We start from the raw sequence: 24,686 nt of genomic DNA, 5'->3' as shown, positions 1-24,686 counted from the left end.
TTACGCAGTTGACTTTTATATCACATACGAGAAGAAAAGAAGAAAAAATAAGATTGTATTGTCTTTTGAATTTACTTATGTAGTTACTTATAGTGGTCCTCTTTATTTCTTCATGTGGATTCAAGTTACTGTCTAGTGTCCTATCATTTCAACCAGAAGAACTCCCTTTAATATATCTTATTGCGCAGGTCTGCTAGTGACATTTTTTCTTTTTTTTTGTTTATCTGAGAATATCTTATTCTTCAGGTTTTGAAGCATAGTTTTGCTGTGCATATAATTCTTGGTTGAGAGTCATTTTCTTTTAGCACTTTGACTATGTCCTCTCACTGCCTTCTGGCTTCCATGGCTTCTGGTGAGATATAAACTGTTATTCTTATTGGGAATCCTTTCATGAGATGCCTCAGTTTCTCTTGCTGCGCTCAGAATTCTCCCTTTGTCTTTGGTTTTCAGTAGTTTGACTATGATGTATTTAGGTGTGGATCTCTGAGTTTATCCTACTTTAGGTTTGTTGAGCTTTTTGGATTTTTAGATGAATGTTTTTCATCAAATTTGGGAAGTTTTTGTCCATTATTTCTGCAGATATTCCTTCTGTCCCTTTCTCTCCTCTGGGAATCCCACTATACCTGTGCTGGTACTCATGATGGTGTTCCACAGGTCTTTGAGACTCTGTTCAAATGTCTGCATTCTTTTTTCTTTGTGTTTCTTGGGTTAGATAGTCTCACTTTACCTCTCTTCAAATTTGCTGATTTTTTTATTTTGCGAGCTCAGTTATGCTGTTGAGCCCCTCTGGTGAATTTTTCGTTTCCATTATTGTACTTTTCAACTCCAGAACATCTATGTAGTTCTTCTTTATATTTAATCTCTCTTCATTGATATTCTGTATTTGATAAAACATTATCATACTTTATTTTTAGATGTGGTTGCCTTTTGTTCTTAGAAATTATTTGAACGTATTTATAATAGCTTATGTAAAGTCTTTGTCTAGTAAGTAAAGTTCAGGCTTCCTTGAGGACCTCTTTCAGTTACTGTTCTTTTTGTGTGTCTGTGAGTAAGCCATACGTTCCTGTTTCTTTGCATATCTTATGGGTTTTTTTTTTGTTAAAAACTGGATATTTTAAATCATATAATGCAACAGCTCTGGGGATCAGATTGCTACCCTTTCTAGGATTTGTTGTTGTGGCTGTTTAGTGGTGGTGGTTTTATTACTATTTGTTTGTTTAGTGACTTCTTTGAACTAGGTTTCTGAAGTCTATGTTCTTTGTCATGTGTAGTCACTAAAGTCTCTGCTCAGTTATCTTAGTTGTCAACTAATGATTTGACAGAGGTTTCCTTAAATGCCTTGAATCAGTAAATCGCCTTGAACCAGTAAATCTCCTAGCTCTTGTCTGGTCTTACATGTGATCACTATGTCTTCTGTGCTCTGGAGTTTACAATTCTGCCTTTACTGTCAGTTCCTGCTTCCTCAGAGACTCAAGGTCAGTCAGAGGTGAGAGATTAGGGAAGCCCTGAGGCAACTCTTTTTACTTAAGCACTTATCAGCATTTCTCCTTTTTGCCTCCTGAGGCAGCTTCTCCAACTTTTCCTTTTAAGTTAGCCCCTGTTTGCCCAAAATGCTTTTCACAGCTCTGTCAGCTATGATATCGTTCATCACATTCATCACTGTTGTTTTCCTTAAATTTCCCTGGCAAAATTTGTTTTTAAAGACAAAAATTTATTTGGACTTTAGTTCTTTAGAGCGAATCTTAACATTTGATGTGTAGTGTGAGGATTGGTGAGTAGTTTACTTGGTCAGTTATCTTTTTTCTGTTAAAACTTACCCTTTTCTCATGACTTCTTACTGCTCCCCTCACTGCCCACCCCACCCCACCGTGTCACAGTCATTTTTATCTCTTGTTACTGCTGAACCTTGCATATACTTATATTACTAGATTTTCAATGTGTTAAAAATATTTTTTTAAATCTTTATTGGAATATAATTGCTTTACAATGGTGTTAGCTTCTGCTGTATAACAAGGTGAATCAGCTATATGTACACATATATCCCCATATCCCCTCCCTCTTGCATCTCCCTCCCATCCTCCCTATCCCACCCCTCTAGGTGGTCACAAAGCACCGAGCTGATCTCTCTGTGCTATGCAGCTTCTTCCCACTAGCTATCTATTTTACATTTGGTAGTGTATATATGTCAATGCTACTCTCTCACTTCATCCCAACTTACCCTTCCCACTCCCCATGTACTCAAGTCCATTCTCTACATCTGCGTTTTTATTCCTATCCTGCCCCTAGGTTCATCAGACCTTTTTTTTTTTTTAGATTCCATATTTATGCATTAGCATACAGTATTTGTTTTTCTCTTTCTTTTTTCATTCTGTATGACAGAATCTAGGTCCATCCACCACTACAAATCAATTTCATTTTCTTTTTATGGCTGAGTAATATTCCAGTGTATATATGTGCCACATCTTTTTCCATTTCATATGTTGATGGACACTTAGGTTGCTTCCATGTCCTGGCTATTGTAAATAGAGCTGCAGTGAACATTGTGGTACATGACTCTTTTGGAATTATGGTTTTCTCAGGGTATATACCCAGTAGTGGAATTGCTGGGTCATATGGTAGTTCTATTTTTAGTTTTTTAAGGAACCTCCATACTGTTCTCCATAGTGGCTGTACCAATTTACATTCCCACCAACAGTGCAGGAGGATTCCCTTTTCTCCACACCCTCTCCAGCATTTATTGTTTATAGATTTCATGACGATGGCCATTCTGACTGGTGTGAGGTGATACCTCATTGGAGTTTTGATTTGCATTTCTCTAATGATTAGTGATGTTGAGCATCCTTTCATCTGTTTGTTGACAATCTGTATATTTTCTTTGGAGAAATGTCTGTTTAGGTCTTCTGCCCATTTTTGGATTGGGTTGTTTGTTTTTCTGATATTAAGCTGCATGAGCTGCTTGTATATTTTGGGGATTAATCCTTTGACACTTGCTTCATTTGCAAATATTTTCTCCCATTCTGAGGGTTGTCTTTTCATCTTATTTATGGTTTCCTTTGCTGTGCAAAAGCTTTTAAATTTCATTAGGTCCCATTTGTTTATTTTTGGTTTTATTACCATTTCTCTAGGAGGTGGGTCAAAAAGGATCTTGCTGTGATTTATGTCATAGAGTGTTCTGCCTATGTTTTCCTCTGAGAGTTTTATAGAGTCTGGACTTATATTTAGGTCTTTAATCCATTTTGAGTTTATTTTTGTGTATGGTGTTAGGAAGTGTTCTAATTTCATTCTTTTACATGTAGCTGTCCAGTTTTCCAAGCACCACTATTGAAGAGGCTGTCTTTTCTCCATTGTATATTTTTACCTCCGTTCTCAAAGATAAGGTGACCATATGTGCGTGGGTTTATCTTTGGGGTTTCTATCCTGTTCCATTGATCTGTATTTCTGTTTTTGTGCCAGTACCATAGTCTTGATTACTGTAGCTTTGTAGTATAATCTGAAGTCAGGGAGCCTTATTCCTCCAGCTCCATTTTTCCTTCTCAAGATCGCTTTGGTTATTTAGGGCCTTTTGTGTTTCCATACAAATTGTTCAATTTTTTGTTGTAATTCTGTGAAAAATGCCATTGGTAGTTTGATAGGGATTGCATTGAATCTGTAGATTGCTTAGGGTAGTATAGTCATTTTCACAATGTTGATTTTTCCAGTCCAAGAACATGCTATATCTCTCTATCTGTTTGTATTGTCTTTAATTTCTTTCATCAGTGTCTTATAGTTTTCCACATACTGGTGTTTTGTCTCCTTAGGTAGGTTTATTCCTAGGTATTTTATTCTTTTCCTTGCAATGGTAAATGGGAGTGTTCTCTTAATTTCACTTTCAGATTTTTCATCATTAGTGTATAGGAATGCAAAAGATATGTGTGCATTAATTTTTATCCTGCTACTTTACCAAATTCATTGATTAGCTCTAGTAGTTTTCTGGTGCATCTTTAGGATTCTCTATGTACAGTATCATGATGTCATCTGCAAACAGTGACAGTTTTACTTTATCTTTTCGGATTTGGATTCCTTCTATTTCTTTCTCATCTCTGATTGCTGTGGCTAAAACTTCCAAAACTGTGTTGAACAATCTTGGTGAGAGTCGGCAACCTTGTTTTGTTCCTGGTCTTAGAGGAAATGGTTTCATTTTTTCACCATTGAGAACCATGTTGCTGTGGGTTTGTCATATATGGCCTTTATTATGTTGAGGTAGGTTCCCTCTATGCCTACTTTCTGGAGCGTATTTATCATAAATGGGTGTTCAATTTTGTTGAAAGCTTTTTTTGCATCTGTTGAGATGTCAAATGGTTTTTATCCTTCAATTTACTTTTATAGTGTATCACATTAATTGATTTGCATATATTGAAGAATCCTTGCATTCCTGGGATAAATTCTACTTGATCATGGTGTATCACATTAATTGATTTGCACATATTGAAGAATCCTTGCATTCCTGGGATAAACTCTACTTGATCATGGTGTATGATCCTTTTAATGTGCTGTTGGATTCTCTTTGCTAGTATTTTGCTGAGGATTTTTGCATCTATGTTCATCAGTGATATTGGCCTGTAGTTTTCTTTTTTTGTGACATCTTTGTCTGGTTTTGGTATCAGGGTGATGGTGGCCTCATAGAATGAGTTCGGGAGTGTTCCTCCCTCTGCTATATTTTGGAAGTTTGAGAAGGATAGGTGTTATTAGCTCTGCTTCAAATGAATTCTCTAGAATTCACCTGTGAAGCCATCTGGTCCTGAGCTTTTGTTTATTGTAAGATTTTAAATCACAGTTTCAATTTCATTGTTTGTGATTGGTCTGTTTATATTTTCTATTTCTTCCTGGTTCAGTCTCGGAAGCTTGTGCTTTTCTAAGAATTTGTCCTTTTCTTTCAGGTTGTCTGTTTTATTGGCATATAGTTGCTTGTAGTAATCTCTCATGATTTTTTGTATTTCTGCAGTGTCAGTTGTTACTTCTGCTTTTTCATTTCTAATTCTGTTGATTTGAGTCTTCTGTATTTTCTTGATGAGTCTGGCTAATGGTTTATCAATTTTGTTTATCTTCTAAAACAACCAGCTTTTAGTTTTATTGATCTTTCTGTTGTTTCCTTTATTTCTTTTTCATGTATTTCTGATCTGATTTTTATGATTTCTTTCCTTCTGCTAACTTTGGGGTTTTCTTGTTCTTCTTTCTCTAATTGCTTTAGGTGTAAGGTCATGTTGTTTATTTGAGATGTTTCTTTTTTCTTGAGGTAGGATTGTATTGCTATAAAGTTCCCTCTTAGAACTGCTTTTGCTTCATTCCCTAGGTTTTGGGTCATTGTGTTTTCATTGTCATTTGGTTCTAGGTATTTTTTGATTTCCTCTTTGACTTCTTCAGTGATCTCTTGGTTATTTAGTAGTGTACTGTTTAGCTTCCATGTGTTTGTATTTTTTACAGTTTTTTTTCCTGTAATTGATTTGTAGTCACATAGCGTTGTGGTCAGAAAAAGATACTTGATACGGTTTCAACTTTCTTAAATTTACCAAGGCTTGATTTGTGACCCAAGATATGATTTATCCTAGAGAGTGTTCCTTGAGGACTTAAGAAGAAAGTGTGTTCTGTTGTTTTTGGATGGAATGTCCTATAAATATCAATTAAGTCCATTCTGTTTAATGTGTCATTTAAAGCTTGTGTTTCTTTATATATTTTTATGTTGGATGATATGTGCATTGGTGGAAGTGGGGTGTTATAGTCCCGTACTATTATTGTGTTATTGTCGATTTCCCCTTTTATGGCTGTTAGCATTTGCCTTATGTATTGAGGTGCTCCTGTGTTGGGTGCAAAATATTTACAATTGTTATATCTTCTTGGATTTATCCCTTGATCATTATGTAGTGGCCTTTTTTGTGTCGTGTAATAGTCTTTATTTTAAAGTCTATTTTGTCTTATATGAGGATTGTTACTCCAACTTTCATTTCCATTTGCATGGAATATCTCTGTCCACCCCCTCACTTTCAGTCTGCATGTATCCCTAAGTCTGAAGTGGGTCCCTTGTATATAGCATATATACGTTTCTTGTTTTTGTATCCATTCAGCCAGTCTATATCTTTTGGTTGGAGCATTTAATCCATTTACATTTAAGGTAATTATCAATATGTATGTTCCTATTACCATGTTCTTTTTTTTTTAACATCTTTTTTGGAGTATAACTGCTTTACAATGGTGCGTTAATTTCTGCTTTATAACAAAGTGAATCAGTTATACATATACATCTGTTCCCATATCTCTTCCCTCTTACATCTCCCTCTCTCCCACCTCCCTATCCCACCCCTCTAGGTGGTCACAAACCACCTAGCTGATCTCCCTGTGCTATGCGGCTACTTCCCACTAGCTATCTGTTTTACATTTGGTAGTGTATATATGTCCATGCCATTCTCTCACTTTGTCACAGCTTACCCTTCCCCCTCCCTGTATCCTCCAGTTCATACTCTAGTAGGTCTGTGTCTTTATTCCCGTCTTACCCCAAGGTTCTTCGTGACCTTTTTTTTTTCTTCTTCTTAGATTCCATGTATATGTGTTAGCATACGGTATTTGTTTTTCTCTTTCTGACTTACTTCACTCTGTATGACAGACTCTAGGCCCATCCACCTTACTACAACTAACTCAATTTTGTTTCTTTTTATGGCTGAGTAATATTCCATTGTATATATGTGCCACATCTTCTTTATCCATTCATCTGTTGATGGACACTTAAGTTGCTTCCATGTCCTGGCTATTGTAAATAGAGCTGCAATGAACATTTTGATACATGACTCTTTTTGAATTATGGTTTTCTCAGGGTATATGCCCAGTAGTGGGATTGCTGGGTTGTATGGCAGTTCTATCATGTTCTTAATTGTTGTGGGTTTGTTATTGCGGGTCTTTTCCTTCTCTTGTGTTTCCTGCCTAGAGAAGTTCCTTTAGCATTTGTTGTAAAGCTGGTTTGGTGGTGCTGAATTCTCTTAACTTTGCTTGTCTGTAAAGGTTTTAATTTCTCGGTCGAATCCGAACGAGATCCTTGCTGGGGAGAGTAATCTTGGCTGTGGGTTTTTCCTTGTAATCACTTTAAATATGTTCTGCCACTCTCTTCTGGCTTGTAGAGTTTCTGCTGAAAGATTAGCTGTTAACCTTATGGGGATTCTCTTGTTTGTTATTTGTTGCTTTTCCCTTGCTGCTTTTAATATTTTTTCTTTGTATTTTAATTTTTGATAGCTTGAATTATATGTGTCTTGGCGTGTTTCTCCTTGGATTTATCCTGTATGGGACTCTCTGTGCTTCCTTTACTTTATTGACTATTTCCTTTCCCATATTAGGGAAGTTTTCAACCATAATCTCTTCAACTATTTTCTCAGTCCCTTTCTTTTTCTATTCTTCTTCTGGGACCCCTATAATTTGAATGTTGGTGCATTCAGTATTGTCCCAGTGGTCTCTGAGACTGTCCTCAATTCTTTTATTCTTTTTTCTTTATTCTGATCTTGGTAGTTATTTCCACTAATTTACTTTGTAAGTCACTTATCCATTCTTCTGTCTCAGTTATTCTGCTATTGCTTCCTTCTAGAGAATTTTTAATTTCATTTATTGTGTTCTTCATCTTTGTTTGCTCTTTAGTTCTTCTAGGTCCTTGTTAAACATTTCTTATGTTTTGTCTATTCTGTTTCCAAGATTTTGGGTCATCTTTACTATCATTACTCAATTCTTTTTCAAGTAGACTGCCTAATTCCTCTTCATTTCTTTGGTCTGGTGGGTTTTTACTTTGCTCCTTCATCTGCTGCGTATTTCTCTGTCTTTTCATTTGCTTAACTTACTGTGTTTGGGGTCTCCTTTTGGCAGGCTGCACGTTTGTAGTTCCCGTTGTTTTCGGTTTCTGCCCTCAGTGGGTGAGGTTGGTTTAGTGACTTGTGTAGGCTTCCTGATAGAGGGGACTGGTGCCTGTGTTCTGGTGGGAGGGGCTTGATCTTGTCTTTCTGGTGGGTAGGGCCGCATGTGATTGTGTGCTTTGGGGTGTCTGTGAACTTAGTATGATTTTAGACAGCCTCTCTGCTAATGGATGGGGTTGTGTCCCTGTCTTGCTAGTTGTTTGGCATGGGGCATCCAGCACTGGAATTTGCTGGCTGTTGGGTGAATCTGGGTCTTAGCATTGAGATGGAGATGTCTATGGGTGCTCTCGCCGATTGATATTATGTGGGGCCGGGAGATCTCTGATGGTCCAGTGTTCTGTATTTGGCTCTCCCACCTCAGAGGCTCAGGCCAGAGCACCAAGACTCTGTCAGCCACACAGCTGGATCCACATCACAAGAGCAAGGGATAGAAAGGGCTCCCTCAGAACTAAAAGCCTCACTGTGGACCTCCTTGCTGGGTATCTGCAACACATGATCTTTTATGTTATAAGCTGATGGCAGGTCCAAAGCATTGCTCTCCTGTGACTGGCTTCCCGGAGTGGCTTGCTGATTTGCCTTATCCGCCCCGCAATAGCAGCTGCTTCAAACCCTCAGTGTGTTAAAATTTTTAATGTTTGTTTACTCTTTGTACTTATATTATGACCTTCTTTAAGGCAAGATGTTTGTCATATCTTCTCTATCACAAGCATCTAGCATTGTATCAATACTTGGCCCTTACTAAGAGCTCATAAAGTGTTATTCAGTAGAACCAATTTTTTGCTTTCATATGAGATTATTAGATAATATTGCCTTAGATGAAGGTTGATGGACTTTGGAACCTTATAATAATTGGACCTTAGTGGAGTGGGGGAAAGACATATAAGCAAATAAAACCAAACGTTTTTATATTCTATCACCAGTTTAAGGGAAATTTCCCTGTAATGCAGTCTATTGGTCTGTGGTTCAGCGTATTGTATAGTACATGGTTTATTTTAACCTGGAAGTCTTTAATGCACGCATAGTAAAGGTTCTCATACTGATCTCCATGTATTATGTCATTGGATTAATTGACACTGTTTATTATCATTGTAAAACATGTTTAAGCATGCTGAAAAATTGTGGCTTATAGGCTTACTTTAGTATATATGCTCAATTCTGTTCTTACTGGTTGAGTTAAATACTTTAGACTATGCAGTTAGTTACCAAACTTGTTTATTCAAGTTGTCTATATATTAACTCATAACTTAAATATTAAGTAAACCACTAAAATGTGAGTGTAAAAGAGTCATTGTTTCTGTTTTAAAGCTTTCATAAAGTGAACTGTTAAAGTTTTGCTGTCAGATAAGGAGTGGATAGGACAACTGTGAAAGATTGGGGAAATTATTATTAAAATTTAGGAGGATTGTGTACTAAGATTATTTGTTGTCACTAAAGTATCACTCCATTTTAAAGAAAACAAAATCGGACATTGTCAATGAGGCATCATGTATGAAATAATATACACAAAAAAAGCCTGTTTTAATAATGCCTACATTGATAAATTGGCAAATTAATGCACATTTATATTAAAAGATATGAGTTTTAAATGAAAATAAAATTTTAAATAAAAAATATATGCATTTTTTTAAGATTCCCCATTTAACTAAAATTTTCTTTTAAACCAATCTGGTGAGAGCTTTTTTGTTATATTTGTTCCCATGCACTATGTTATGGTATATTAATGAAGTATTAGAACAAGATAAATTTATGGGTATATTTGCCTTAAATTGCTATGGTAGTATGTTATTCTATATATGTGGATACACATACACACACATAATGCCTTTAAAATTTAAATATATTAACTATATATTTAAAATTTTAACTTATATTTGATTTATTAAATGCTGTCATTTTCTCCATAGGGGTTCACCTGGCACAGTGGCTGCTCCACGTCTGGCTCCCACAGGTGTCAGTTGGGCTGACAAGGTAAAGGCTCATCATACAGGCTCTACTGCTTCTTCGGAGGTAGCACCTGCCCAGTCTTGCCCACCAGTGACAGTGCAGAAGCCTTCCCGCAAAAATGGCAAGTGACTTTGAATCAGCCTTTTTATGTATTAGACAAGTAGATTTATGTGGAGATACTTATTTCATTTGAAGTTGGTGCTAATAACATTATATATTTATCTTTGTGCATCATTTATATGATGTTAATTTGCCTTAGTTAAAATCATAAAATCATCTTAAAAACTGCATGAAAACTTTTGGAGATCATTCTAGTCTCAGGTTTGCCCTGTGTAAACTTTAAGGAGAATGATATCTTTTGTCAGTTCATTTATAAGACTTAAAGTAGAAAAGAAATAAAGTAGTTCATCTTCTAGGTAGTATACACTTTAAAATGTCATGTCAGTACTTCATTTCATTAATATTTAAATATTGTTTTGGTACTAAAATAATATCATGTGTTTATCTTTACTCACATATCTGTTTTCCATACCGTCAGAATAATAAAGGGGCAAAAATAAATAGAAGGGCTGTAATTCTGAAGACTCATCTGAATTAATTCCATAGGAGTTTCCTTCATAAGTCCAGAGTGGATTTTTATACATCTTTAGAGGATTGGATTTTAGAGTGTTAGTAAGTAATAATGAGTTTGTCTTATTAGTTAAGGAACAACTTGAGAATACTGCTTTCCTTTCTATTCAATGAAGGATCACTTTGGAGTTTTTTGGTTCATAAAGAAATGTTTTATTGGATATAACGAAGGTATTGCCACCTTTGCATTATTGATATTGTTATTGTTGTGCTGTTTTTCCATTTTCGTCTCAGTAAGTGCTATTGGCTTATTTCAGATATATACCTTACTTTTATGGAATATATTGCCCTTGCTTTCTCTATTGAGAAAGTAGAAAATTGAGAGTAGGTATGAGTTCTTTCTTAGGAAAAGGTAGGAAAATGTGGAATCATGAAGTTTAGTGTCTGTGTCGTGAAAGTCTGAGAGAAATGTGTTAAAAAATCAAAACTGCAAAAGAACTTAAAGGAATTATAGTATTAGCACGTATCATGGTTTTGTTTAAAGCGGTACTCTCAGATTATTTATGAGTGTGACCCATTTGGTTGAAGTGAAATGATAGATCTTCATTATGAGTAGGCTTAAAAATACTCGTTAATATACCAAGGAATTTTGTTTTTGACCACTTTGGTTTTCAGTTGTGGGGTTTTGATGCACTGTTAATGCACAGTGAATTATGGTGTATATCTTAAGTAATTTATAATTACAGTAGGTATAATACTCAAGTTTGTAATGATATGCTATAAAATTGATTTTTGTTAAAGATGATAGAGTGAGCACATGCAGTTACTTTGCTTTTTCCCCAGACTCAACTAAAATGTTATGAAAGGACTTAAGGAAAAAGAGACAGGAGAAGAGATGTTATGAACAAATTTTTGAAAGTTGGAAAATAGCAAGACCAGCTGTGACATTTGAGTAAGCTAGCTGAATCCTCAGCTCAGAGGGTGGGCAAAACTGTCAAGCAATCCAATTTGATCCATATAACTTCCAAAAGGATCAGAAATTGGTGGGAGCAGGTATCTCTGGAAGTGAGGGTATAGGTAGGGATTGTAAGAAGAATCTCGAATCCTCCCCACTTCCCCATAACTCTGAATAGTAGGATGAGAGTAGATGTATCTCTCTCACCCTACAGAATATTGGAGGTTTAGTTTCTAGAGAAGGTACAAAAGATGGTATTTGACCTGAGGGATACCAAACACATTGGAAGGTGAGGGTACTGTATTGCAAACAACGAGACTAAGTAGAAGACTATGGATAAAGATAATGTTGAGATTCCTCAATGTCGCTTCCACTTCAAGCCCTCTTCTACTTGAACTGCCAGGTTTCCAGATCAAGAAAACCCACACCTGAGGAACACATCCAAATCTGATATAGATCATGAGATATTGGTCTTCAAGGTTGATTCTCTAATTGATGAATGTCTGGTAGTCTTGGAAGACTTAGGCAGTCTGAAGCCAGATTGTGGACTGTGGTAGATTGTCTGCAAAGATGGGTGTGAACGGTTTCTCTCATCCCTGTGCATGCATGCCACTTCCACTATCAAGTGGTAGATTCTGTTTTACCTCGCCTTAAATCCTTGGTTGGTCCTGTGACTTGATATGATCAATAGAATGTATCTAGAGTGAGGTTTGGTAAATTCCCAACCTAGCTGGTAAGAGGGCTTGCAGCTTCAATTTTCTCCTTGTTGGAAGCCAGCTACCATGTAAAGAAGCCCAAGATAGGCTGCTGAATAATGAGAGACCATGTGAAGACAAAGTGGCCAGGAGAAGAAGAACTTAGTCTCAGCCAGTAACTAGTATGAAAACTTTGGGCATGTGGTGAAGCTATCATGAATTCTCTGGTCTCAGTTGAACCACCCTAGCTGACACCATATGGAGATGAGATGAGCCCCCTCCTACACCTCCCCCCGCCCAACTGAGCACTCTTCAGATTCCTGACTCAAAGAATTGCATGGAAATAACATGGTTAGTATTTTAAGATGCTAAGTTTTAGGCTTATTATATAAAAATAGATACTGGGACTATCCACTGTTTGAATAACATGGATTATAGAAAGATAAAGGAAAAGGAAGAAGTCATGAAATAATTAAAGGAAATTTTGTTTAACAGAAAGATAATAAGTTTTTAACCAAAAGGGCCCATTAAGTGCCCACTATAATGGATGAAAATGCAGTGACATCAAAACATGTTGGGAAATTTATGAGTATTATAGATGATGAGAGGCTCTAAAAAATTAGAGAAAAGAATCAGTTTATATACAAATGACCAAGAATCAGAATGACACCTGCTTTTGCAGAATTATCACTGGAAGCCACAAGAAAATTGAGCGATGTCTTCAAAATTCTGGAGGAAAATCATTTCTAAGCTAAAATCCTATGTCCAGCCAAATTATCCATTAGATGTGAGAGTAGATTAAAGACGTTTTCAAACATTCTAGGTCTCAAAAGATTTTTAACTCTATGGACACTATCACTACCAGAGGGAGCCAGTACAGAGAAGAGGCAAAGGTAATAATTCTGTGGTGGTGATCCCAGGATGATTGCTGTGTACATGTCTAGATAGCAGCCAGTCCAGATTTTTTTATGGTCACAGTGCCCTGGAAGGGAGGAATCCAGGAAGATAAATGAAATTCTTAAGACAACTAATGTGTTTACCCACACTCAGAAGAGATTTAAAATTTAGGAGAGTTGGGATTGAATTAATTCTAAGTCAGTAGAAAATACTGAGGCTATATCATGGAGAGAAAAGAGAGAGAGAGAGGAGAATGCAGAGAAGAGCATGAGAGGCACACCTGTAAGTGGAGTCTGAAGGGATGGAATGAATGGTACAAAAGCAACCTTTGAGGAGGTAATCACTGAAGATTTCCCCAAACTGTCAAAAGGTATTGTCTTATATTCAAGAACCACTATAAATTCTAAGTAGGAAAAATACAAAACAAATCTCATCTAGATGCAATATAATAAAAATACTAAAAATCAAAGAAAGAGAAAATCTTTGCAAATAGTCACAGCTTTTAAAAAAAAAAGACTTTTCAAATGAGCAAGAGTCAACTTATAGCTTGATGAAAGTCAGATGGCAGTGGAATGAGATCTTTAAGGTACTGAAAGAAAATAACTGGTGAGACAGAATTCTGCATCCAGCAAAAATAACCTTCAAAAATGAAGGTGAAATAAAGGTAGTTCTAGATGAATAAAAATTGAGAGAATTTGTAATCAGACCTACACTAAAAGAAACACCACAGAGTTCTTCAGATGGCAGGAAAATGATCCCAGATAGCATCCCAGAAATGCATGAAGGAATGAAAAACACTAGAAGGAATAAACATGCAGATAACCTTAAATGTGTATTGACTGTGTGAAACAATGTCTTGTGGAGCTTGACATATATGTGGAATGAAAATTTATGACAGTAACCCAAAAGATAAGAGAGGAATAAATGGAGTTTATATTTTCTAGGTTCTAGCATTGTCTAAGAAGTTACAAAAGTGCTCATTTGCATTAGACATAAGTCAACGCTGTGTTATAAATTCAGGAAAACCACAAAGAAGAATAAAAGAATGTTCAACTAATAATCTTTTTGATCAATCCAAAAGAAAGCAAGAGAAGAGGGAAAAAGGAACACAAAACAGATAAGACAAATCAAAAAAAGAATTATAATGTAATAGAAGTAAATGCAAATGTATCAATCCCTATGTTAAATGTAAATGGTCTAAATATTAAATTTAAAAAAAGAAGATTATAAAACTTTAAAAAATAAAGCCCAATTGTATTCTGCTTATAAGAGATACACCTTCAATATTAAGATGTAGAAAAGTCAAAAGAAAAAGACAGTGAAAGATATTCTATACATACCCCATTCAAATCAAAGCTAGTATTGTTACCAGACGAAATAAGAATAGCCAAGCAACATTTTAAAGAGAGATTTTAAAAAATTATTAAAGGGTCATTTCAACAGAGAGATAAAATAATTCTAAATTTATATGTACATAACATATCTTTAAAACATATAAAGCAAACCCTGACAGGACTGAAAGGAAAAATTGAAAAAAACTCTGTATTTACACTGGGAGATTTTACCATAACTGTCTCAAATGATAGCACCTGTAGATAAAGATCAGTAAAGATCAAAAATATCTAAACAACCTGATTAATGAACTTGATATAATTGATATGTCTAACAACTAATGCTTTTTTTTCCCATTTTTTTCCCTTTTGATGCTTCAATATGGAAACTTTTTACTGATATGTCTTCTGGTCATTCTACTCATCCTCTGTTCTGTATGTCTAATCCATATTTTCTTGAACATATTAATAATAGCTTTTTAAAAAATCTGTGTCTGAAAAGTAAAATGTTTGAACCATCTGTGAGTTTGTTAGTTTAAAAAACATTTTGGGGGCAGTTTAGAGTTATTTTACTCTTTTTGATTAGGATGCCTCATATTTAATTGAATGTTTAATATTGTATACTAAAAGTTATAGAGGCTTCTTCTAAAAATATATAGTTTTTTATGGCAGAAAGGTAGAGAACAAGCAGAACACCTTAATCCTGTCAAGGTTTGGCTTGAGGTTTTATTAAAGTTGATGTGTTTTAGTTTTTTCTTGTTCCTTTTGGGGTGTCAACTGAAAACCTGGGGTGCTTGCCAAGACCACTTCATTCCTGAATTCCAACTTTTGTTTCCTCAGCACCATACAGTTGCTACAATATCTGCTTCGTTCATTAGCATCCCAGCTGCTGTTTTCTGCTGGGTGTCTTGGAATCTTGCCCTGTATATGCAAAGCTTAGCAGTTGTCAGACTTCTTAGGGGAAGATTGAATGCAGATTCTTCTGGCTTACTTTCCGGCAGTTTCCCCCTCTCCAAGATTTTTTCCCCTGAAGCCCCAGTTGCTTTAGACTCATCGAACTCCAATATCTGTCTTAGCTAGATAGGACTGCTGGTTTCTGCTAGAACTCACTTTCCTACACTGTGAATTCCAGCAGTCTTCAAGGAAAATTCTAGGGTGAATGTGGATCTCATGTTCTTGTCTCTATTCTCAGGAATTGTAGTTCCTCAAATCTTGCCTATACTGGTTGCTTTCCAATGCCTTTAAACAATTCATTTATATATTTCGTCTAGCTCCTGTAGTTCTTTTTGGCAGGAAGAAGATTAATATTAATACAGGCTACTTTGTCATGGCTGTAAGTCCAAATACATATTCAAGCACACATGGAATATTTACCAAATATTTACCAAAATTGACACATTAAACAAGTTTCAACAACTTTCAGATGATTGAACTTATTCTGCCTGTCTTAACACAGTGGAATGAAGTTAGAAATTAATTACAAAAAGATAGCTGTACAATTCTCAGATTTTTGGAATTTTGGAATATATATCTGAATAATCCATGAGTCAGGGAAGAAATCACACTGAAAATTAGAAAATGTCAGTTGAATAAAAATGAACATTTAAAATCCTTGGGATTAGGGTAAAGCTATGCTTTGAGGAAAATTTCTAGCCTCAATTACACCAATTAGAAAGGAGGAAAACCTAAAATCCATACTCTGTCCATCTCAAGAAGTTAGAAAACAACAAGCTAGACCCAAGGAATAGGGAAGGAAAAATACAGGTGAGAATAGAGAAAAATTAACAAAGCCAAAATGTAGTTCTTCAAATAGACCAATAAAATTAACAGACTTCTAGTAATACCAAGAAAAAGAGGAGACAAGGCCTAGCACCAGGAATGAAACAGGGGCATTGGCACAGATTGCAAAAATATTAAAAAGAAATTATGAGCAATATTATACACTAAATTTAGAAGAAATAACTTGAAAAACATAACAAAAGTTGCATAGCAAGAATTAGAAAAACTTGAAGGAACGTATAAGTATTAAAAAAATGTGAGTTAATAATGAAACATTTTTTCACAAAGAAAATTCCAGGTCAAAATGGCTTCACCTGTGAATTCTCCCAAACATTTTAGGTAAAGATACATTCAATCTTAAAGAAACTCTTCCTCAGAATAAAAAAGAGATCATTTTATAACCTTAACATCAAAATCTAAAAAGGATATTATAATAAAACATTTTCTCTTGAACATTGAACGACATATTAGTGAATTAAATACAATGATAAATAAAAATGATAACAAATCACAGTCAGGTTGGGATTATTCCAGGGCTTTTTTTTTCCTTCTTTTTCTTTTTTCCTTTATTATCTTCATTGGAGTATAATTGCTTTACAGTGTTGTGTTACTTTCCGTTGTATCACTATATGCATACGTATATCCCCATATACCCTCCCTCTTGCATCTCATTCCCACCCTCCATATCCCACCTCTCTAGATGGTTTCAAAAAAAAAGTTGATCTCCCTGTCCTATGCAGCTGCTTCCCACTAGCTATCTATTTTACATTTGGTAGTGTATATATGTCAGTGTTATTCTCTCACTTTGTCTCAGCTGACCTCTCCCTTCCCCGTGTCCTCAAGTCCATTCTCTGTCTGTGTTTTCATTCCTGTCCTGCCCCTAGGTTCATCAGAACCATTTTCTTTCTTTTCCTTTAGAGTCTATATATATGAGTAAGCATACGATATTTCTTTTTCTCTTCCTGACTTACTTCACTCTGTATGACCGACTCTAGGTCCATCCACATCACTACAAATAACTCAGTTTCATTTCTTTTTATGGCTGAGTAATATTCCATTGTATATATGTGCCACATCTTCTTTATCCATTCATCTGTTGATGGACCTTAGGTTGCTTCCTTGTTCTGCCTATTGTAAATAGTGCTGCAGTGAACATTGTGGTACATGACTCTTTTGGAATTATGGTTTTCTCAGGGTATATGCCCAGTAGTGGGATTGCTGGGTCATATGGTAGTTCTATTTTTAGATTTTTAAGGAACCTGCATATTGTTCTCCATAGTGGTTGTATCAATTTACATTCCCACCAACAGTGCAAGAGTGTTCCCTTTTCTCCACACCCTCTCAGTATTTATTGTTTGTAGATTTTTTGATGATGGCCATTCTGACTGGTGTGAGGTGATACCTCATTGGAGTTTTGATTTGTATTTATCTAATGATTAGGGATGTTGAGCATCCTTTCATGCGTTTGTTGGCAATCTGTATGTCTTCTTTGGAGAAATGTCTGTTTAGGTCTTCTGCCCATTTTTGGATTGGGTTGTTTGTTTTTTGTTATTGAGCCGCATGAGCTGCTTATAAATTTTGGAGATAAATCCTTTGTCAGTTGCTTCATTTGTAAATATTTTCTCCCATTGTGAGGGTTGTCTTTTCATCTTCTTTATGTTTTCCTTTGCTGTGCAAAAAAGCTTTTAAGTATCCTGAGGTCCCATTTGTTTATTTTTGTTTTTATTTCCATTTCTCTAGGAGGTGGGTCAAAAAGGATCTTGCTCTGATTTATGTTATAGAGTGTTCTGCCTATGTTTTCCTCTAAGAGTTTTAAAGTGTCTGGCCTTACATTTAGGTCTTTAATCCATTTTGAGTTTATTTCTGTGTATGGTGTTAGGGAGTGTTCTAATTTCATTCTTTTACATGTAGCTGTCCAGTTTTCCAAGCACCACTTATTGAAGAGGCAGTCTTTCCTACATTGTATACTCTTGCCTCCTTTCTCAAAAGGTGACCATATGTGCGTGGGTTTATCTCTGAGCTTTCTGTCCTGTTCCATTGATCTATATTTCTGTTTTTCTGCCAGTACCATACTGTCTTGATTACTGTAGCTTTGTAGTATAGTAGGAAGTCAGGGAGCCTGATTCCTCCAGCTCCATTTCTCTTTCTCAAGACTGCTTTGACTGTTCAGAGTCTTTTGTGTTTCCATACGAATTGTTAAATTTTTGGTTCTAGTTCTGTGAAAAATGCCAGTGGTAGTTTGATAAGGATTGCACTGAATCTGTAGATTGCTTTGGGTACTAGAGTCATTTTCACAATGTTGAGTCTTCCAATCCAAGAACATGGTACATCTCTCCATCTATTTGTATCATCTTTAATTTCTTTCATCAGTGTCTTATAATTTTCTGCACACAGATCTTTTGTCTCCTTAGGTAGGTTTATTCCTAGATATTTTATTCTTTTTGTTGCAATGTTAAATGGGAGTGTTCTCTTAATTTCACTTTCAGATTTTTCATCATTAGTGTATAGGAATGCAAGAGATTTCTGTACATTAATTTTGTATCCTGCAATTTTACCAAATTCTTGATTAGCTCTAGTAGTTTTCTGGTAACATCTTTAGGATTCCCTATGTATAGTATCATGTCATCTGCAAACAGTGACAGTTTTACTTTTCTTTTCCAGTTTGGATTCCTTTTATTTCTTTTGCTTCTCTGATGGCTGTGGCTAAAACTTCCAAAACTATGTTAAATAATAGTGGTGAGAGTGGGCAACCTTGTTTTGTTCCTGATCATAGTGGAAATGGTTTCAGTTTTTCACCATTGAGAACGATGCTGGCTGTGGGTTTGTCATATATGGCCTTTATTATGTTGAGGTACGTTCCCTCTGTGCCTACTTTCTGCAGGGTTTTTATCATAAATGGGTGTTGAATTTTGTCGAAAGCTTTCTCTGCATCTATTGAGATGATCATATCGTTTTTCTCCTTCAGTTTGTTAATATGGTGTATCACGTTGATTGATTTGTGTATATTGAAGAATCCTTGCATTCCTGGGATAAACCCCACTTGATCATAGTGTATGATCCTTTTAATATGCTGTTGGATTCTATTTGCTAGTATTTTGTTCAGGATTTTTGCATCTATGTTCAACAGCGATATTGGCCTGCAGTTTTCTTTCTTTGTGATATCCTTGTCTGGTTTTGGTGTCAGGGTGATGGTGGCCTCGTAGAATGAGTTGGGGAGCGTTCCTCCCTCTGCTATATTTTGGAAGCGTTTGAGAAGGATAGGTGTTAACTCTTCTCTAAATGTTTGATAGAATTTGCCTGTGAATCCTTCTGGTCCTGGGCTTTTGTTTGTTGGAAGATTTTTAATCACAGATTCAATTTCAGTGCTTGTGATTGGACTGTTCATATTTTCTATTTTTTCCTGGTTCAGTCTTGGCAGTTGTGCATTTCTAAGAATTTGTCTATTACTTCCAGGTTTTCCATTTTATTGGCATACAGTTGCTTTTAGTAATCTCTCATGATCCTTTGTATTTCTGCAGTGTTGGTTGTTACTTCTCCTTTTTCATTTCTATTTCTGTTGTTTTGAGTCTTCTGTTTTTTTCTTGATGACTCTGGGTAATGGATTATCAATTTTTTTTTATCTTCTCAAAGACCCAGCTTGTAGTTTTATTGATCTTTGTTATCATTTCCTTCATTTCTTCTTCATTTATTCCTGATCTGATCTTTATGATTTCTTTCCTTCTAGTAACTTTGGGGTTTTTTTGTTCTTCTTTCTCTAATTGCTTTAGGTGTAAGTTTAGGTTGTGTATTTGAGATGTTTCTTGTTTCTTAAGGTAGGACTGTATTGCTATAAACTTCCCTCTTAGAACTGCTTTTGCTGTATTCCGAAGGTTTTGGGTTCTCATGTTTTCATTGTCATTTGTTTCTAGGTATTTTTTGATTTCCTCTTTGACTTCTTCAGTGAAGTCTTGGCTATTAAGTAGTGTATTGTTTAGCCTCCATGTGTTTGTAATTTTTACCAATCTTTTCCTCTAATTGATATCTAGTCTCATAGCATTGTGGTCGGAAAAGATACTTGATACAATTTCAATTTTCTTAAATTTACCAAGGCTTGATTTGTGACCCAAGATATCCTGGAGAATATTCCATGAGCACTTGAGAAGAAAGTGTATTCTGTTGTTTCTTGATGGAATGTCCTATAAATATCAATTAAGTCCATCTTGTTTAATGTGTCATTTACAGCTTGTGTTTCCTTGTTTATTTTCATTTCGATGATCTGTCCATTGGTGAAAGTGGGGTGTTAAAGTCCCCTAGTATGATTGTGTTGCTGTCAATTTCCCCTTTTATGGCTGATAGTATTTGCCTTTTGTATTGAGGTCCTCCTATGTTGGGTGCATAAATATTTACCATTGTTATATCTTCTTCTTGGATCAATCCCTTAATCATGATGTAGTGGTAATAGTCTATTTTAAAGTCTATTTTGTCTGATATGAGAATTGCTATTCCAGCTTTCTTTTGATTTCCATTTGCATGGAATATCATTGTCTATCCCCTCACTTTCAGTCTGTATGTGTTCGTGGTTCTGAAGTGGATCTCTTGTAGGCAGCATATATATGGGTCTTGCTTTTCTATCCATTCAGCTAGTCTGTGTTTTGGTTGGAGCATTTAATGCATTTACATTTATGGTAGTTATCGATATGTATGTTCCTTTTACCATTTTGTTAATTGTTTTGGGTTTGTTTTTGTAGGTCTTTCCCTTCTCTTGTGTTTCCTGCCTAGAGAAGTTCCTTTAGCACTTGTTGTAAAGCTGGTTTGGTGGTGCTGAATTCTCTTAACTTTTGCTTGTCTGTAAAGGTTTTAATTTCTCCATCGAATCTGAATGACATCTTTGCTGGGTAGAGTAATCTTGGTTGTAGGTTTTTCCCTTTTATCACTTTAAATATGTCCTGCCACTGCCTTCTGGCTTGTAGAGTTTCTGCTGAAAGATCAGCTGTTAACCTTATGGTGATTCCCTAGTATGTTATTTGTAGTTTTTCACTTGCTGCTTTTAATATTTGTTCTTTGTAATTTAATTTTTGATAGTTTGATTAGTATGTGTCTTGGCACGTTTCTCCTTGTATTTATCCTGTATGGGACTCTCTGCTCTTCCTGGATTTGATTGACTCTTTCCTTTTCCATATTTGAAAAGTTTTCAACTATAATCTCTTCAAATATTTTCTCAGTCCCTTTCTTTTTCTCTTTTTCTTCTGGGAACCCTATAATTCTAATGTTGGTGTGTTTAATGTTTTCCCAGAAGTCTCTGAGCCTGTCCTCAATTCTTTTCATTCTTTTCTCCTTATTCTGCTATGCAATTGTTATTTGCACTATTTTATCTTCCAGGTCACTTATCCATTCTTCTGCCTCAGTTTTTTTGGCTATTGTTTCCTTCTAGATAATTTTTAATTTCATTTATTGTGTTGTTTTTCATTTTTTGTTTGCTCTTCAGTTCTTCTAGTTCCTTGTTATAGTTTTTTTGTATTTTCTCCATTCTGTTTCCAAGATTTTGAGTCATCTTTACTATCATTATTCTGAATTCTTTTTCAGGTAGACAGCCTGTTTCCTCTTCATTTGTTTGGTCTGGTGTGTTTTTACCTTCATCTGCTGTGTATTTCTCTGTCTTCTCACTTTGCTTGACTTACTGTGTTTGGGGTCTCCTTTTAGCAGGGTGCAAGTTCATAGTTCCCATTTCTCTTGCTGTGTGCCCCCAGTGGGTTGTGTAGGCTTCCTGGTGCAGGGGTCTGGTGCCTGTTTTCTGGTTCATGAGGCTGGATCTTGTCTTTCTGGTATGCAGAACCATGTCCTGTGGTGTGTTTTGGTGTGTCTGTGACCTTATCATGATAGGAGGCAGCCTCTCTGCTAATGCGTGGGGTTGTGTTCCTGTCTTGCTAGTTGTTTGGCATAGGGTGTCCAGCACTGTAGCTTGCTGGTCTTTGAGTGGAGCTGGGTGTTAGAGTTGAGATGGAGATCTCTGGGATTGCTTTCGCCATTTGAAATATCGTGGAGCCGGGAGGTCTCCGGTGGACCAATGTCCCGGAGTCAGCTCTCCCACCTCAGAGGCACAGGCATGAAACCTGGTTGGAGCGCCAAGACCCTGTCAGCCACACGACTCAGAAGAAAAGGGAGAAAAAAGAAAGAAATAAAAAATAGAATAAAAATAAATTTATTAAAATCAAAAATGAAAAATAATTATTAAAAAGTAATAAAAGAAAAAAAAGACAGAAAGAAGAGAGCAACCAAACTGAAAAACACATCCACCAATGATAGTAAGCACTAAAAACTAAAAATATACTTAAAAAAAAAAAAAAAAAAAAAAACACGGACAGCCTGAACCCTAGGACAAATGGTAAAAGCAAAGCTATATAGACAAAATCATACAAAGAAGCATACACATACACACTCACAAGAAGAGAAAAAGATATATATCTATATCTATATATTAAAAAAAAGTAAGAGAGCAACCAAATGAATAAACAATTCTACTAATGTTAATAAACTCTAAATACTAAAGTAAGATAAACATATAGCCAGAAACAAATTATTTGCAGAAAGTAATCCCCAAGTCTACAGTTCTCCCAGATTCCGCCGCCTCAATTTTGGGATGATTCCTTGTCTATTCAGGCATTCCACAGGTGCAGGGTACATCAAGTTGATTGTGAAGATTTAATGCGCAGCTCCTGCGGCTGCTGGGAGAAATTTCCCTTTCTCTTCTTGTTCACACCGCTCCTGGGGTTCAGCTTTGGATTTGGCCCTGCCTCTGTGTGTAGGTCACCTGAGGGCATCTGTTCTTCACTCAGATATGATGGGGTTAAAGTAGCAGCTGATTAGGTGACTCTGGCTCACTCAGTCTTGGGGGAGGGAGGTGTATGGTATGCGGCTCGAGCCTGCAGCGGCATGGGGCACTGTGACGTTGCAGCAGCCTGAGGCATGCCGTGTGTTCTCCCGGGTATGCTGTCCCGGTATCATGGGACCCTGGCAGTGGCAGGCTGCACAGGCTCTCCCAAGGGGAGGTGTGGATAGTGACCTCTGCTTGCACACAGGCTTCTTGGTGGCTTCAGCAGCAGCCTTAGTGTTTCACGCCCTTCTCTGGTGTCCGTGCTGATAGCCATGGCTCACGCCCATCTCTGGAGCTCATTTAGGCGGTGCTCTGAATCCCTTCTCCTTGCACACTCTGAAACAATGGTCTCTTGCCTCTTAGGCAGTTCCAGACTTTTTCCCGGACTCCCTCCCAGCTAGCTGACTAGGTCAGTGTCTACCAGTTCTGACTTTCACTACCTCATTAAGTCTCACTGCTGCTTGGTGGGTGTGGAAGTTCAGCTTCCCACTGACACTAGGTGTGAGGGAAAGTGGAGTGCTGAGTAAGTACGGTTCCTACTGCTTTGTTTAGTGTTATTAATGCCAATTGGAAGTAAAAGCTCAGCTCACTGTTCACCTTTGCTGACATTGTTTTGGTGAGGGAATTGGACCACCATCTGCTTCTGCCAGGTGGGCAACAGAAGTTCAGCTCTCTGCTTACCCCTATTGAAACTATGGGGTGGAAAGTTTCCACTGACGTTTGGCTAGAATAGAAGGAATATTGCCAAAATGGTTTTCTGTTTTCTTAGGCCATCCTTTTCTCTGTCCTTTGGCTTGGCAAAACAAGTTTTGCTGACACCTGTTTTGTCTATGTCAGTTGGTCCTTCTGGATTGGAGGCTTTTATAGCATCCTGTCAGCAATAAACAAAAACAGAGAACTCACTGCTGTGCTGCTTTTCAATTCCCAGGTTCACTAGGCAGTCTGCCTACTACTTTCTATCTTTTAAAATCATCCTGTGCTTATTTTGTATCTTTTTTTTTCCAGAGTTTTTAGTTGTAAATAGGAGGACGTGGAAATGAAGGTGAGGCTACTCCATCTTGGCCAGAACTGGAAGTCTTTGTACTAATTTTGACAGATTACAATTAGCCTATAAAATTTGAAAAATTGTGGCTGTCACTGTATACATATATATCTCAGGTTGTGAAATTTTGAAACATTTTGGTAGAAGCTTCTTATTTATTTTAGGCTAGTTTGCTCTGTGACTTTGGATACTGGCCCTCATTTTCTTATGTGTATGGTGAAATACTGGACTAGATCATTGAGGGTTCATTCATTTAACACTATAATCTTGTGATCATTAAAATAGTTTTTTACCTCTTTTTCCGAAGTCAGTGTATACTATTAGTACTGAGACAGGGGAAAAGAACGTGGATTTTGGACCAAGGCCTATGTTTGGATTCTAAAAGAAGGGGAGGTAGTTTTTACATATTCATTGGGCTATGGACATCAGAACCAATTTGCCTAGACTTACATCTTGGCTTTACCTTTACCAAGTGTGTGACCTTGGGTAAATTACTCAACCTCTCTTTGTCTCAGTTTCTTCACTGGTAATATGGGAATGATAGTACTGATCTTAGAGGGTTGTTGTGAACCCTCTAAGAGAATTTATTTAAAAGAGTTACATCTAAGGCACTTAGAACAGTGCTAGCACATAGTATACACAATATAAATGTTATTACTTTCTGACTATGGGGACTTAGGTCAGTATTTTTTGTTTTTTAAGGA

At 36.4% G+C, this 24,686-nt stretch overlaps 1 protein-coding gene across 10 annotated transcripts in view; it reads left to right on the top strand.

Moving 5' to 3' along the window:
- SCAPER (S-phase cyclin A associated protein in the ER) overlaps nt 1-24,686 on the top strand; it is a 498,644-nt gene that overhangs the window by 139,160 nt on the left and 334,798 nt on the right. For all 10 annotated transcript variants that reach the window (XM_060096948.1, XM_060096953.1, XM_060096954.1 and 7 more), the window contains one exon: nt 9,824-9,984. In XM_060096948.1, the coding sequence (XP_059952931.1) occupies nt 9,824-9,984 (161 nt within the window). The remainder of the gene's footprint in view (nt 1-9,823; nt 9,985-24,686) is intronic.

Source organism: Mesoplodon densirostris, chromosome 4 (assembly GCF_025265405.1).
Source record: "Mesoplodon densirostris isolate mMesDen1 chromosome 4, mMesDen1 primary haplotype, whole genome shotgun sequence".
NCBI classification, from domain to species: domain Eukaryota; kingdom Metazoa; phylum Chordata; class Mammalia; order Artiodactyla; family Ziphiidae; genus Mesoplodon; species Mesoplodon densirostris.
Note: the sequence above shows the minus strand (reverse complement) of the source record. Positions and strands in the feature narration are given on the sequence as shown.